This window comes from Dipteris shenzhenensis, chromosome 1 (assembly GCF_047967505.1).
Source record: "Dipteris shenzhenensis isolate YYH24624 ecotype China chromosome 1, Dip_SZ_1.0, whole genome shotgun sequence".
NCBI classification, from domain to species: Eukaryota; Viridiplantae; Streptophyta; class Polypodiopsida; order Gleicheniales; family Dipteridaceae; genus Dipteris; species Dipteris shenzhenensis.
In genome coordinates, this window is record NC_141596.1 from 70,747,381 (window position 1) to 70,764,500 (window position 17,120).

General features: G+C 44.1%; 1 protein-coding gene across 1 annotated transcript in view; it reads left to right on the forward strand.

Moving 5' to 3' along the window:
• Positions 1 to 17,120, forward strand: part of LOC147906312 (uncharacterized) — a 92,746-nt gene that overhangs the window by 19,797 nt on the left and 55,829 nt on the right. The window contains exons 8-9 of the mRNA XM_087377962.1: positions 3,031 to 3,114; positions 3,247 to 3,309. Coding sequence (XP_087234088.1) covers positions 3,031 to 3,114; positions 3,247 to 3,309 — 147 coding nt within the window. The remainder of the gene's footprint in view (positions 1 to 3,030; positions 3,115 to 3,246; positions 3,310 to 17,120) is intronic.

Here is a 17,120-nt window from a genome sequence, read left to right on the forward strand (position 1 = left end):
ATTCCTAGCAGCTAATTCCATTGCCTTATTTTTCAATTGAGCTCGTGTAAGTTCTTCATCTATCCATATCTTAGTTCCTTTCAACTTGTAGGATTGTCAGAGAAGCTTGATCGGTAGATCTTGTGAGTTTAGCGTAATGATAGAATGACCTTTAGACTGTAAGGTACGAGTTGCTCTGGGTTCATCACTATCAAGAGCATCATTGTTATCAACCATCCTATCTATATGAGGCATGCTGCTTTGACATGTGCTAAGGTGTCACTGAAAGAGTCCCCCTCTTTGTACCATCCTTTGGGGAGTCCCCCTATTCTAATCTTCAAAGCATTATCATGCCTAGCTGCATGTTCTTTAATCTCTTCTTGAATGTCAGCCTTATTAATCTTTGCATCAAACTCCACTATTACGTTCTTCTTTACGGTCTGTACTTCAATGTGAACTAGATCTTTGACTGTGGAGACTAGGTGGGGAGTAGGGGGGGAAGCCTTGCAAGATTTTACAACCTCATCGATGACTACCTGCCTGCTTGCTAGGTCCTTCTAGAACCTGAATTCTAGCTACTGCATCTGCTAGTTGCATCTTTAACTCTACTTACCTGCTCTTGTAGATAAAAAATCTGTTCATGGTGCCCAATGATGGGTCGGTCTAGACCTCCTTGTAGGTTTGTATGTGCATATGGAGAGGGTGTCATAGCTGCAACGGTGGCGTATCGGGCCCTGCTGTCCGAGGTGGTTGGGGTTGAGAGGGGGGACTTCAAGGAGAGGCTTGGCCATCCCTTGTTGCTGGCCGTGTCTGCTGCTACCCCCTGGGTGAGCTAACCCCTTGGCTGGGCTAAAGATTAACTGCTGGGTTGGGTTAATCTTGGAAGACCTCGTGGGCCTATGGGACAAAGTACATCAAAATAAGAAACTCATACAAGCCTCTGTGGGCTGAAGCAAAGGGCACGCTAGGGTCCTTGTTGACTACTATGCTAAGCTAACTCAGAACTCGAAACTGAAAATTGAGAGCTTAGAAACCAAAACTTGTTTTCGTCACCCGTGGTGGCTCTCCAGTGGGCTGCAAAGATATCTCAGATTTGCGTTTGTCGAGTTGTCTCACTCTGGTGGAGGACGTGGTCTCCTCAATCTCTATATCCGATGGGCTATGTCAAGAGTGACACCTCATCACCTCTGAGGAGAGTTGAGATGGGATGGACCTCGATCATGCATGTTCTAGTCACTTCTCGTGTGTCGTCTCCGCGTCCCTCACTCGGCAGCATTGTGACGTCTCTCCCGATGATTCAAACCGCTCTCATGTCAGTTAGCATCCTCCTCCACCCTGCTATGCCTTGGAGTTGACTCAAATGCATAGAAGTCTATGATGTGCCACTTTGCTTGGTGTACGTCAGGATTTTACGGCGTGGTCCCCTCCTGCTGCTCTCTGATCTTTTGCAATAGTGTCTCTCTATGTCGTCACATCTCAATGAGATAGAGCCCAATGCAGACCTGGTCATGGAATTGGATCAATCGTGAGAGTGGACTGAAGCCGGGCCACTCCTGAAAGAGGCAGTGGTATCGTTCGCGGGTCTCGTAGTAGGCTAGGCAGACACACAAGGAATGCTCCTCTGGCTCGACCTCCACCAGCATGCATAACCTATAGATCTGGTGCTCTTTGGGTATGCCTGCCTCTATCGTCAGCTGATGTGACAAGACCCACACCTGACAAATGGCAATCCTTAGTGCGTGTGAGACTCCTTTGTCCTCAAGGTAGTGGGGTTCGATGATGAGTCCATCCTCCGATACTCTCAAGTGGTAGTGATAGAACTGGAGAGAGAGAGAGAGAGAGAGAGAGAGAGAGAGAGAGAGAGAGAGGTGCAGGAGGCCTTGCGGGCCTATGAGACAAAGGATAAATCCAAAAGTAACTCATACAAGCCACTATGGGCTGAAGCAAAGGGCTCACTAAGGCCCTTGCTGAGAGCTAAAGTGCTAAACTAGTGAGCAACATAGCAAAGTTGCAAATAGCAAATAACAAAATAGTATCAGGTGCTCAAAGCTAATGCTTCGAGAGCATGCACAGGCTCCACATATCCAGGTGCCATGGTGGCTCTTTGATGGGATGTGCGGAGCTCTCGTATTTGTGTTTGTCGAGATGTCTCTCGAGGTGGTGGAGGGCGTGGTCTCTTCGGCCTCTGTATCCGATAGGCCACGTTGAGGGTGACGCCTCGTCTCTGGTGGTCTCCTTTGAGGAGGTCTGAAATAGACCGGACCTCGATTGTGCGTGCTCTGGTCACTCTCCGTGCCGTATGTGGAGTGCGTGCCTCTCGTCTGGTAGCATCGTGGTGGTGACTCTCATTGCTAATCCATGATGCTCTCATCTCATCAAACTCCTCTCCCTCAGCCTTCCCAAGAGTTGACTTAGATGCATAGAAGTTGGTGACACGTGTCTGTGCTCGGTCGATCTCAGTGACCTCTAGCCTCGTCTCCTGCTGCTCTTTGGTTGTATGTGGTCAACATGTAAGGTTGTACCCATGTTTCTTTGTGTGCTTGTGTGAGCTTGTTTTAAATATTTACATTGTTCGCATGAGAGAAAGAGAGAGAGAGAGGGAGAGAGAGAGAGAGAGAGAGAGAGAGAGAGAGAGAGAGAGAGTTAATTCCAGTTTTTTGGAAGATTTTGTTTCTTGACTTGCTTGTTTATTTTTACTTAGTCACCTTCTTCCTTTCTTCTTTATTTCTTGTTTTCTTTCTCTTTTGTTTATTTGATGTGTTTTATAAGCACTGGGTTTGCCCAAGAGACTCCGCGGGTCTTTAGAAACCTAGTATAGCTGCTTATGCTTGGGCTCTGATGACGACATAAGCGTTGCTTTGCCTGCTAAGTATATCTTCCTTTGGTTTTTCATAAAAGTTTTCGTTTACCTCTTTTTTCTTCTCTTTCATTTTCTCTTTTATTTTCTGCGTAGATTTTTGGTCTTTAGAACAACAAAAATTCTAAATTTGTATGATTAGACTTATTCTAGTCTTACAAAGGTATATAATATTTGCTAGGCTTTTGTCTCAGGTCTGAAGACGAATATGTCACGCTTCTTCAAAGATCAGTGAAGGCCTATGTGCTAGAATTCAAACACTTTCTAAAATTTCTAGGGTGAGATGTCTTTTTTCAAAACTTGACATTATTATGATTCTAAGAATGCCAAGTCCTTGGAATCTTGTATTTTTAGTGCAAATTCCTTATTATGATAATAATTTTGATGTAGTTGGGGGATATCTGTTTTAGGGATGTGTTTGAAAGGTCACCTTTTCTGATATCGGCAGAGGAAGCGAGAAATGCTGAAGAATTGTGAGTAATATGTTCCATCACACATGTTTATTGTCGATATTTTCAGCTAGAAAGTTTTAGTGTGGTATGGTTAATTGCACATTTATGCTAAAAACATCCAAAGCCATTTTGTTTTTTCTAAGTGTGAAGCGCCAAGTTGACGTGATGCCACACTTTATATTTGTCAAGTTATGAAGTGACTTGGAATAATATTGTTTTGTTAGTAATGACGGAGCTATGTTCTAGGCAGTTTTTCGTAGTGACTTGAAATCGTTGTCCTAATATATTAGGAATATTTTATGCCAAAAGGATGGTCTTAGTGAAAGCGTGAAGGTCTTGTGTGGAAGGTATATGCCTATCTAATGTTTTACTTCATACTAAATGAATGCTGTTTAATACGTTTCTCATTTGAGACTGATTTTGCATACAATGAATGCTTCTAATCGCAAAATGTTTTGTGTGGCTGTTACATCAGTTTGTGAATGTTTCCAAAGGAATATAGTGCAAGCCTAGTACATCAGGAAGATTCTAAGTTTTTTGGAGGATTCAGTAACTTGAATTTAATTTTAAAAAAGGCGAGTCTGTGAAAAACCACTCATGTATGCTGAATGCATAGACGTTAGAATAAAGTTTGGATGAAAGGGGTTAAGTTGAATTCAGCATACCTAGATTTGCAATTGAATGAGAAATCATAAATTATATGGAAATAGGGTCACCTAAGTTTCCGAGGGGAACAACATATGCATAGAATGGAAAAAGAAGATTGGTTAGTCCCTGAGAGTTCTCTTTGGAGACGTCATCAGCCCACCTAATCTGCCACCCAAGCAGCCATGGTCTATGATGATGAAACATGGAGGGAATGTAGCTTATGAAGGCATGCATGAATTAGCAGACATTTTGGGCTGTCCGATGGCATAGCAATGGTGGACCGTGTGGGCACTTCATCTCAGAGCTGGAAAGCTGCCAACGTGAAGGACGGTGTCTGCAGTAGAATTTGTTAATGATGAATTGCAGCCTCGTTCTGTCCCTTTCAGCTGTCATTGCCATTTGCTAGAGAGATCTGCACTCTTCCTTTAGATTTCGCACCTCTGCCCGTCAATCTCCTCTCCAGTGTGCTCTTTTATTCACAAGTCCGATCCATTACTTTTGAGGATATGGTTGCTTTGCTGTTAGAGACAACAAGAGCTATGCTCACACTGATACTGCATTTGAGACTTCTTCCAAGTGGAACGCTGGAAACCGACCAGCTGAGTCGTTTCTGAATCTGTCTCTCTTTGCTTCCTGCACTCATGGCACTGTCATCTCTATCCTCTCCTGTAACCTTGGTGGGAAAGTTTTCTGGAAGTGGTTTCCCTTCATGGCAGAAGAAGATGCAGCTACTTCTCACGCGGAAAGGCATTTGGGATGTTGTATTTGGAGAAGAAGATGAAGCTTCTAGCTCAGATTGCACAAAGCGCAATGAGAAGGCCATAACCATTATTGGGCTGGATGCTAGGACTTGCTGAGTCTCTTGTACACATTGACTTCAAGTCTACAGCCAAGCAGATTTGGGAAAAAATTGAACGTATTTTTGAGATCACCAATTCTACAGCATTTTTGAAACTTGTTTTATGATCTCAAGATGGATGATGGTCAAGAACTGAGTGATCATCTGGCTAAGTTTGGCAGCAATTGTCTAGTCTCAAATGTGAGCCCGATGACAAAGACAAAGTAGCTGTTTTAATTAAAAGTATGGGTGGTATTTTCAGTTTTGAGCATACTTTAGAAATACTGTGTGGCGGTCACCACTTATGATGATCTTGTTGCATTGCTCCTTAAACAAGGATGATCTAAGTGCCAACAACTTAGACTCAATATTACAGCTTTTGTAAGCCAAAATAAATGGAAGAAAGGTAGAAGAATCCAATAAAAAGGTGGGGCACATTGAGGCCAACTGCTTCAAGAAGATGGATAAAGAGCAAGAGAAGCATCATGCTAATCTTGCAGCTGAAGACGAAGTGGAGGAGATCCTCGAAATATAAGAAATTCAGGCTACTACCGTCCAAGTCAAACTTAATGAGGACGATGATCCTTACAATGATGAATGGGCTTTCTGATTTGTTTTTGAGTGACTGTTTCAATAAGGGTACTCTGCCCTTGGTAGTCCCCCAAAAATGATTGTATTTGCTGAGCGCCTTAGTTCTAGGCTTCAGATTTATGCCTTCTACCCAGTTCAGACCAAAGGGGGTTGACTGAAGGGGGGTTTGTTGGGGAAAGTCGTAACCAAGGTGTGGGAACACTAGGCTTAAAGAGTATCCCTTAAGTGTGTTGTGTCAATGAGTCTGAGTCATATGGGCCACATGTGTGTGGGTCTGGCCCTTGAGAGTGTGAGGGGTTTGGTTAGATTTGTTTCTTGTGTGACCCCATCTGCGAGGTGGTTGAGCGTTGAAGATAAGGCTTGCCTAGCCCATAAAATGGGAACATGTGTTCTCCTTTCAATTCAAGCAATCCATTCCGTGTCTTGTGCCTCCGCATCTCCATGTGCATGCTCTCTCTCTCACCCTCTCCCTGACTCTGATCTCGATCAGGAGTGACCTTATTCAAATCGAATCATGTATTCTTCTGCTGTATTATCTTAACCCGACATGCTTGATGTTGACATGGACAAGAGTCCAAGATGCTATCAAAGACTATGCCACGATCTTGTTGTTAAACCAAACAATTTTGCAAAGGTGGGATTGGCTGGTTGATTTTGGCTCCCATCCTTCCTAGTACTCATGGGTCTCAGAGGATTGCCCTTGGGCATTGGTTCAATGCAATGGTGGTGAGTAAATGTGACCTTGTTCATCTCTTTCCTCAGATTTGGTCAGTCACATGACATGCATTGGCCATTCAGCTGCATGCTCAGGTGGTTGTTTTTTATGTTGGTCACTTATTTCAGTATGCTTTCGCATGGTGGGCTTCGAGTAGGGCCCTGCTTCTAGAAGATCCCTTTAAAAAAGATTGAAGTAGAGGCTGGTACTCCTTTTCTCTGATGTCATCACAGAGGACAGCACATACCCTTGAGTGGATTCCCAGAATCATGTATCGTCTCGCGAAGACAGGTTGCTTAGTTTGGGGCAGAGACAGCCATGAATGGGGATTGGATGATGAGGGACAGCTGAAGCAATGCAGAAAGATGGTTCTGCAGATGGGGGGTAGTAAGGAGAGGAGTAGCAGGAGGTTGCTGGCTGGCGACTTTTCCTGGAGGGAGGAATGGGCATAGAAGAAGTCCTCAAGGAGGGAAAAGGGATGAAGAAAGTGGACAATGGCCAGAGGGGAAGGAAGAGCTGGTGAGGGAGGGGGTGGAGAAGGTGAGAGAGATGTAGGAAGGTGGAGAGCAGAAAACGCGAACGAAGGTTGCTGAAGAAGAGCCCAATATCAGAATTATATAGGCAGAGGAAGTGAGGTTGAAGTGGATGGGCCACCATGTGGCCCCATGTTCATGATGCATGAATGTGGACCGAGTATCTTCTTTCCATGTTGTGCCTACATAGACCAAGTAATCTCTGTGCCCTTCAGTTGCACAAGTGCATTTAGTGTTTTCTAAGGGCCCTAGGCACTTACAATTTTGATTTCAAAGAAACACCCTTTGCAAGTTCCACCTTTTTTCCCGCTTTTGGAATAAGTAGTTCAACTCTTTGAGATCTTCGACATGGTTGCCCTAAGAAACAAAAAACCTCAATTCCCTTCTTTACCCTTTTTTTTGGGGGGGGAGTCATGGAACTGCAAAGATCCAATTATTAGGCATTTTGAAAAGCCAGTACGTAGCTACATCCAAGTATTGTAGGAGTGCCCATCTGTAGTCAACCCATGGAAACCCAATCTCTTTAAAGAGGGGTCTAAAAATAGTAAGTGAGCATTTGTCAGGTTCTTTGGCCAAACTAATTTCTTTCTTCATCAGGTGATATGGCAAACTTCTTGGCACTCCTCAGTCATTTTTGCCAAAATGCTTTACCATTCATGTCTTTACTACTCTGGTAGAGTCAATTGCAAATTTCATCAAATTTTTTTAAATAAAAATTCTTAAAAGTATTTGCAAGGACCTAGGGATGCAAAATTATCAAAATTGGCAAGGTAAAGATATTTTGTACCCTCTTATTCAAGCATGACCTAACCTTCACACAAAAGGAGCACGAAATGCATTGTCCATGTGCACAATTATTGGGTGCGTAATCTTGGCAATTGCCTCTAGGAGGACCTATAACCTTGAGTCTTGCTAGCTTATGGATTGTGTTGCATCTTTTCGTCAATTCCAAGGGATGGATATACATCCCAAAGTCCAATGCTCATCTCGAGTGCATGTGTTGGGCATTTAAATGATCACTCACTTTCTTGCTTTTGGAGAGTGATGTGGGTGGATGTGTGATTTAGATGGCACACTTAAGTGGTTGGGGTTGGGCCTTGCTGATCAACTCCTTAGTGACACCCTAGTATTTAGTTGAGGTGGACAACAAATTTCCAACACTACAAACATGCGTATCTGAGGTAGTAAGGCAAACATATAAAATCAATTTTAAGGAAACTTGGTCTATTCCGTGACAACATGTCGGCTCTATCTTTGTAAGAAATCCTAGATTTACTATATTTAGAAATGTGCTAAGGAATCCTAGATTTAGAAAGGAGACTGAAATAGCAGAGAACAAGGAATATTTGTATTGCTTGGGTGTTTGTAGTGCGTCATCCATACAATTGGGCCTCTCTTATATAGAGAGTGAAGAGTCACACATGAAAAGGTGTGTACTCCAAAGTGTATGTGCATGAAGAGGTCTGTACCCCTTGTGAAGGGTGTGACCCTTGATGAGAGGGTACATTACAATAGGAGTGTCTCTTTCATAGAATGTCTCTTGTGAAGGGTTGTGCCTCATAGGAAGTGTCCCGTCGAAAGGGCATACCCTTCCACAAGTGTCCATTCATCAAACCATCCATAAGTCTAGATATAGAGAAAGGAATATGTCACATATCGTGACATATTCCCTCCCACTCAAAATAAGACCCTGGTGGAGATAATGAATTGATGTAGAAAATATCACGGTAAATTCTGAAAATACTGCTGTAAAATGTCAAGGTACTGCTGTAAGTCTTCATCAGATTGCCAAGTAGCGTCGGAGTCGTCCAGATCTTGCCAAAGAACAAGGAATTCCGTGATAAGTGTCGATGTTGAGTCTCTTGCTGTCGATGGTCCAGAATACGCTCAGGAATAAGGAGAACATAATCGTCTTCGATTTCTGGGACATAATCACCTGCAGGAGGAACTGCTTCATCACCTGGAATGTACGTCTTTAGCCAAGAAATATGAAATGTCGGATGGATTTTACCCCATGATGGTGGTAATTCCAATTTGTAACTTAAAGGTGAATTTTTCTTGACGATCCGGAAAGGTCCATAGTATCTTGGTCGCAACTTAGGAAACACAGACTTAACCGTTTTATAGCGATGTGGGGCTACAAATAATAGCACCATGTCATCGGTGTCAAATTCTAGGTGACGTCTATGTTTGTTGGCAGACCGTTGATACCGCTCTTGCGCTTTTCGCATATGATCCCTGACTTGGAGTAGAATGTCTTGCATTTCTTGAACTAGTTGATCAGCTAGGGCCACTCGATGTTGAAGTACAAAATTCGTTGGTACAATCGGAGTGTGTCCATAAGCAGCTTGAAATGGAGTCATGCTGATGGCACTATGGAAAGAGTTATTATAAGCAAACTCAAGGAGTGGTAGATACTCTTCCCAAGCTGCTAGGTGTGACTGAATATAATGTCGAAGCATTTCTTCCAGAACTTGGTTGACTCTTTCAGTCTGGCCATCTGATTCTGGGTGGTAGGCTGAATTGAACAGTAGAGTTGTACCCAAAGATTCGAACAGTGAAATCCAAAAGTGACTGGTAAACTTAGGATCTTTGTTGGATATGATATTCTTGGGCAATCCATGGTGTAGGAAGATGTGTTGTATAAAGAGTTTGGCTATGTTCGGAGCCTGTGCACTGCTTTTGCAAGCAACAAAGTGTGCCATTTTGGACAATCGATCAACAATTACCATAATCTGAGTGTTACCTCTGGAGTATTGTGGTAGTGTTGTAATGAAATCCATGGAAATACTTTCCCACCTTTCAGTTGGAATTGGAAGAGGCTGAAGAAGTCCTGCTGGAAGTCGTCGGCCAGTAGTATGTTGCACTGAGTAACCTATAAGTCTTGTTGATGCCTGGATGGGAAGCATAAGGAACTACATGATGCTCATTTAACAAAAGACGTTGAACATCCTTGTCATGTGGTACACAGCCGCGATCTTGATAATACAGAAGGTCGTCCGTATAAGAATTGGATGAGAAAATCTTCTGTTCGGAAGTCGAAGGTTGATCTTTTGAAAGAACTTGTAGTGCTATGCCGAAGTCTTTATCATTGAAATACTTCCCTTTGAATGAATTCGGACATCCACAGATAATGTAGAGATTACCATAGCTGATGCTAGAGTTAACCTGCTAAGAGCATTTGCAACTACATTGCGTAGTCCTAGAATGTACTCAATGGTCATGTGAAAGTTGGCCAGAAACTCAACCCAGCGTGCTTGTTGAGCATTCATGACTGGTTAAGTAAAGATATACTTTAGAGAGTGATGGTCTGTCTTGACCACCGAGTCGGCTCCCATGAGATAATGTTTCGAAGAGCGATAAGCATGTACAACAGCAAGAAACTCCTTATGATAAACCGGGTATTGGGTTTGGATATCGAAATGTTTATGGCGGTCAAAAGCAATAACTCTGCCTTCGTGCATCAAGACTGCTTCTGTAGCGATGCCAGAAGCGTCGGTCATGACCTCAAATGGAAGGTTTGGGTCAGCAATAGCTATAATTGGTGTGGTAGTGAGTGCTTGCTTGAGTTGTTGGAAACTATACTCTGTTTCGGGAAGCCACTGAAAAACTACTGTGCTTTTCAATAATTCGGACATAGGAACTGTGATTTCGGAAAACGGATAGACCTTTGTATGGTAGAAGTTTGCCAATCCGAGAAAAGAGCGGACATCATGAACATTCTTAGGAGTAGGCCAGTTTCGGATTACCTCGACCTTCTTGGGATCCACAGAGATGCCTTGAGCTGAAATAACATGTCCCAAATATTCGAGTTGGGTCTTGAAGAACTCACTCTTCTCAATGTTGATGGAGAGAGAATTTGCATGGAGAACTTCAAAAACTTGCTGAAGATGTTGTTTGTGCTCACGTAGAGATTTGCTGAAAACGAGGATGTCATCGAGGTAAACGATGACGAACATATCGAGGAAAGGCCGGAAGATGTCGTTCATTAGTGTCATGAATGTGGCCGGGGCATTGTTTAACCCAAAAGGCATGACCAAACATTCATAGTGTCCATACTTTGTTCGAAAAGCTGTCTTGTACTCATTGCCTTCTCGTATGCGAATTTGATGATAACCTGAACGAAGATCAATCTTTGAGAATTGTGTTGCGTGTAGAAGTTGATCAAAGAGGTCATCAATGCGAGGCAATGGATACTTGTTTTTGATAGTGAGCTTGTTGAGGGCTCGGTAGTCGATGCAGGCAATGCTTTAGACCTCTGCTTTGCTGAGCTTGAATAAGCTTGCACCGCAGTGGGCTCAAGCTGAAATGCTTCTAGGTAGAGCTGCAATACCCTAGGTGAATCTGCTAGCTCACCTTCCTCCATCCACTTGGCATCCAGTGCTGAGTAATTTTGAAACATAACTAGATACCTTCTGGAAACTCAACCTCTGACTTTCCTTTCACGGTGTGCCAGGATCTGTTCTGGAATCAAGATCTCATCCAGTTCCTCCACTTCAGGCTGTTTCTCATCAAGCATCTCTTCAGGCACATCTCCTTGGAAAGGTTTCAACAAACTCATATGAAAGGCGTCATGAATTGTCCGACGCTGTGGTAGCTTCAGCTTGTAAGCTACATCATTGATCTTGTGCAAAACTTGGAAGGGTTCAAAGTACCTCATTTTCAGTTTGGTGTACACTTTATCCATGCATTTCATCTGCCTAAGTCTTGCTTTCTGAAAACGCAGTAACACCCAATCATTGTCTTTCAAGACTAAGTCACGTCGGTGCTATGCTTCTCCTGACTTTTCTGGAGGGCTATTTTTACATTTTGATAGGTTGCATCTAAGCTTTCTACAAATCTGTCTGCTTTTTCTCTTTGGTGTGAGGTACCTTTCTTCCGCCTTCTACAATTTCAAAGGGTGCTTTCCCTGTGGAAGAATGCATTGTATTGTTGTAGGCAAACTCAACCAGTGGCAAAAGTTGCTCCCATTTAGAAGATCCAGGGCAGTAGAATTTGCCTGTTCGGAGTGTCCATCTGACTATGGGTGGAAAGAAGATGAAAAACTCAGCGTAGTGCCCATGTTCTCAAAAAGAACTCTCCAGAAAAGGCTAAACTCTCCAGAAAAGGCTGGTCATACGGGGGTCTCTCATACGGGGGTCTCTATCACTGACAATGGATGAGCCATCCCGTGGTGTTTGAAGATATGAGATGTTGGGGTAAAGGCACTATGGCCACCCCAGTATAGTTAGTACACTTAAGTACAGTTAGTACTTTTATTGCTAAGTACACTAAGTACGGTGTACTTAGTGTTGTAACCTTATCCATTGATATAAAAGGTTGACTGTGTGCTTGGGGAGGTACACACATACTTCATTATCCCCACACTCTTGTGTCTACTGTGTGTGTCGGTGTGCTCTCTCTCTCTCACTCCCACCTCACAACTGGTATCAGAGCCTGAGCTTGCACATCTCCCTCCCATTCGTCCAGCAGCAGCATCATTGTGCTGTGGAGCTCGCCAGCATCAGCGCCTTCAAGCAGTAGCAGCAGTAGCCTAAGCTGCTGCATTTCGCCGCCAGCAGCAGCGATCTGCTACTTCAGCAGGGCCGGCAGCATCCAGCGCTGCCAGCGCCACCAGCGACGCCAGCAGCGGCGGCGCCAGCAAACGCGGCCAGCGTCGCCCAGCCAGGCAACGCCAGCTAGCGGGCCGCCAAGTCGCCACACAGGCGACGCCTTCAGCGGGCCGCCAAGTCGCCACACTGGCGACGCCTTCAGCAGCGCCGCCAAGTCGCCTCACAGGCGACGCCTTCAGCAGTCCGCCATCAGCTCGCCACGCAGGCGAGCAACCCGCTAGCAGCCCGCCAGGCCTACGAGCTCCCGCCAGGAGTTCGCCAACTGCTCCGGCAGCATTACAGGTACAGGTGCAGCCTTCGAGCTCATTGTGAGCATTACTGGTCAAATGCAAGTACAGTGAGCAGATAACAGTCTATGCCTACTGTGTGAGGAAATCCTCAACATTGAATTGCAGAATCAAGGGGCTTTTGTAGCCAGTGCCAAGTATTGGCTTGTATACGCACGCATTGCGTTTATCCTCCTATTTGGAGTTGATTCTTGCAGGATTCGTATGCATTTGTTGACCTACGGGACAGTGGAAGATGCATTGAGCACTACATTGTAGACTTGAGCACTGAATGTGCCAGTCAAATTGGGGGTTTTGCAATTGGATGCATATCAGTGCTGGGGGAAGCAATTAAATGCCTTACAGTGGTCAGTGAAGCGGTAAATGCACTCAAATTCTGAGAATTTTTCTTCCAGTCAAGGGGCTTTTGCCTAAATCCTACTCTAAACTGTGTTATACAGTTTTAGTTGTATCTTGAAGCTTGAAGTTGACAGGTTTGAACAGTCAAACAGTCATTTACTGATTCTGTACTTTCTGGTACAGTCAGGTACTGTTCTGTGTCAACTGTGGGGCTGATTACAGTCACTGTACAGAAGTACAGAGTGTAAAATACACTGCTATTTTTCACTGTAATTGCAGGGCAGATGCTGCTTTAATATCAGAGTACTGCTGATTGTACAACAGTGCATTTAATGATGCAAACACAGTTGCTGTTCGGATACTGCAGCAAGCAGTAAACAGTTATAATTCTCTGTTTGATTGGGAGAAACAGTTGCAGGTGCAGTTCCTGTTGTTCCGCTGCAGGAATTAAATTTTTGAGCACAGTTCAAGTGCCTGTGTGCACTTGGTTTGCAGGGAGTCAGGCACCCAAGTGTGGGTTATATTTCCTGCTGATTGTAATGGCTTCATCCTCGGAGTCCTCTCTTCTTAATATTAAGAAGTTGCAGGGTGCTGCTAACTACCCGATGTGGAAAAAGATGGTCCTGAATGTGCTAATCCTCAGGCAGTTTCATGCTCCTATTATACACAAAGGTGTGAAGCCCACTGGCACATCTGATGATGCTTGGGCACTGGCCGATCTGTCAGCAAAGTCCATAATTGAATTGTCACTCCATGAGAGTGTTGTTTGGAATGTGGACGGTGAAAAAACAGCCTGGGGTGTGTGGAAAAAGCTACAGGACACATATGAGCAGCAAAGTGTAGCCACAAAGATATATTGGTTGCGCAAGTTCTTCAATCTGAAGATGAAGGAAGGGACCTCCATGGATGCACATCTCAATGAGTTTAATTCAATTGTTACTCAACTTGCGAATCAGAAGTATGTGGTGGATGAGGAAACCAAGGGTATGGCACTCTTGATCTCTCTTCCTGAAAGTTGGGATACGTTCACCACAGCTGTAACAAATGCAAACACTTTCATAAGTTTTTCAGACATCACAAGGCTGATTTTGCAAGAAGAGCAGAAGCTGAAAGCTCAAGATGCAGTAAAGCCTAACAATGCCTTGAATGCAAGGGGGAGAAGTCAGCAAAGAGGCAAATCCCAGGAAAGGGGAAAAGGCAGGAGCAAGTCCCGCTCCAACAAAGATGTTGAGTGCTACTACTGTGGCAAAAAGGGACATACCAAAAAGCAGTGCTTTAAACTGAAAAATGATAAGAGAGACAAAGCCAAGGACACTGATGCGTCAGATGCAAAGGCAATTGTACCAGTAAGCAAGGGCAAGAGCAGTGTGAAGATTGAAGAGCTTCATTCTACACACGGTTATGACAGTGAGGGAGAGGTTCTATTTCTCTCTACTTTGGATGCTCATTCTCTCCATGCAGGAGATTTTGCAGACATGCACTGTTGGATCATTGACTCAGGTGCCTCATTCCATGTTACACCTTACAGAGAGTTGTTTGTCAGGTATGCAGCAGGCAGCAATGGAGTCGTGTTTCTAGGGGATAATCATGCATGCAGTATTGTCGGTGTTGGAGATGTCAGGCTTGTATTTGCTGATGGTACTCAGCTTATGCTTCACAATGTCAGGCATGTACCCGAAGTCAAGAAAAATTTGATTTCTACTGGCATGTTGGATGACGAAGGTTTTGTGACCAGCTTTGGTCATGGTTTCTGGAAGGTCACCAAATGTGCCCTGGTTGTTGCCAGAGGTTCTAAGGTTGACACGATGTATACCCTTCATGCTAAAGTATGTAATCATACTGATATTCATGCCACCGAGCTGCCGAATATTTCTATGTGGCATAGCCGGATGGGACATATGAGCATAAGTGGAATGGAGCAATTGGCTCGCCTTGGCTACTTACCGTCTCTGAAATTTTCTGATTTAAAGTTTTGTGAGCACTGCATATATGGTAGACAATTACAGTGTCCTCATAAGAGGAGATTAGGACATAAAGATGCTCAACTTGAGCTTGTGCATACAGATGTGTGTGAGATGCCTAGTCCTTCACTTGGAGGTGCACGGTACTTTGTCACATTTATAGATGATTCCACACGGAAGGTGTGGGTGTATCCTCTTCGATTGAAGAGTGATGTCTTTCCAGTGTTCCAGAAATGGCTTGCTTTGGTTGAGAACCAAACAGGCAAAACACTGAAGGTTTTGCTGTCAGATAACGGTGGGGAGTATATATCTAATGCATTCAATGCATTTTGTGATGCTAGAGGTATTAAAAGGGAACTCCCTGCTCCTTACAGTCCAGCGCAGATGGGCACGGCAGAGCGTATGAATAGAACCATACAGGAAAAGTCCCGCTCTATGATGTCACATGCTGCTTTACCTCATGGATTTTGGGTTGAGGCTGTAAAAACAGCAGTACACCTCATCAATAGGTCACCAAATAAAAGACTGGATGGCAGAGTGCGAGAGGAGCTTTGGACAGGAAAACTTCCTTCCTATAAGCACTTGAGGGTCTTTGGCTGCACTGCGTACGTGCATATACGCAGAGAAGATCGCAGCAAGCTTGATCCTAAGTCTCTTAAATGCATTTTTCTTGGATATGGTGACAGTGGTGAGATGGGTTACCGCCTATGGGATCCTGTGAATAAGAAGCTAATACGCAGCAATGATGTCTTATTTGATGAGTCATGTATGTTTAAGGCAGAAGATAAGCCTTCTGATGCTTTAGAGGTTGACATTGATGACTCGGGACATCCTGTACAATTCAGGCAGGATGTCACCACAATGTAAATATCCTAAGTCAAAGTATAGTTGACCATTTATTTGATCATAACTAAAGAGTCTTAAATGTGTTAATTACGGTATTTTAATGGTCAAAGGATTGACTACGGTCAAAGATACTTGACTCTAGTCAAGTAAACCTGACTGTGGTCAGAGAGTGTTGACTTCGGTCAACAAGACTTGGCATGCGCCAAGAGGGTTAACCCCGGTTAACCAAGATGTGCCAACTTCGGTTGGAGAGACTTGGCTATAATTAAGGCGCCTTGACCTTTGGTCAAAGCTCTTTAATTATAATCAAGAGTGTTGACTCCGGTCAACCAGAGAATATATATATTTATTTGTATATATATTTGTTTAGATGTGCACATGTGTTCGGTGGGGACGCCCACCGTGACTAGGATTAGTCCACAGTGTGTTATTTGCATGCAAAGCGTTAACAATTAATGGGTACCATGGTGGTGCACTTTAATTAATTGTTGCAGGTACTAGGAAGGATTATTTTTCCTAAGCGTAATGGGAGCCTGACAAGCATCTAGGAGGCGGTTCGTGTGACCGAGAGCTTTGAAGACTCCAGAATAGCCCTTAGTGGCATGTAATAGGACTTAGTTTAGATTCTAGACAAGTGGCATGTTGCCAATTTGAATTGAGCTTGAAGCTCTTGTAATAAAGTGGATTATTCACGTTTTGTAATGTGGAGATTTACCAGATAGCTCTACGCTGAACTTAAGTAACAGATTTTCTCTGATGAATAAAGACCTTCGGGGGGGTCCAGCCCGACGATTTGTCCTGGGCCCTAGTGCATCTTTAGAGAGAGGGAGTGAGGGAGAGCTTTTGAGAGCATAAATTCCGTCGTTTATGAGTGGTAATAGCTGTCCTACACCCACGATCCGGTTTCATTGGTATCAGAGCGTAGGCTCTTTGTCTTTCTAGGCAGAGACGATCTGAGCAAGAGAGATTGTTGCAGAAGAGTAACGTATGAAATATGAGCAATACATCTCCTTCCAAGGCGGGAGCGATTAAGGAACGGTGTTACTGTTGAGCGTGCAGGCGAATCTCCAAGAGCAAAGGAAGACCCTGCGATGGAGCGGTGAAGGAAAATCGAGGGCTTATACAAAAATAAATACAGACGCAGTCAATCGGATTGACAGAGCCAGATAACGCCATGAGGCGATGGTCGGCGACGGGGAGCTCCAGCGTTGGGTGATCTTCACGCACAAGTTCTGCGCCATATGACGAGCTAGCGATGAAAACTATCTTGCTGTGAACATATCATTATTGTGGCGGAAGGTTCTTCGGAGATCATCACGCATTGGCGTCTCGTATAACCTTTAGCTATTTGCACGAGCCAGCGACGCACGACGACGACCAGTGCATAGCCAAGGTTTGGAACCTTAGGCTCTTGCTGAGGTGGCAGGCTTGACCGACGCTGATGTGGCAGCCAGCAGGTCCA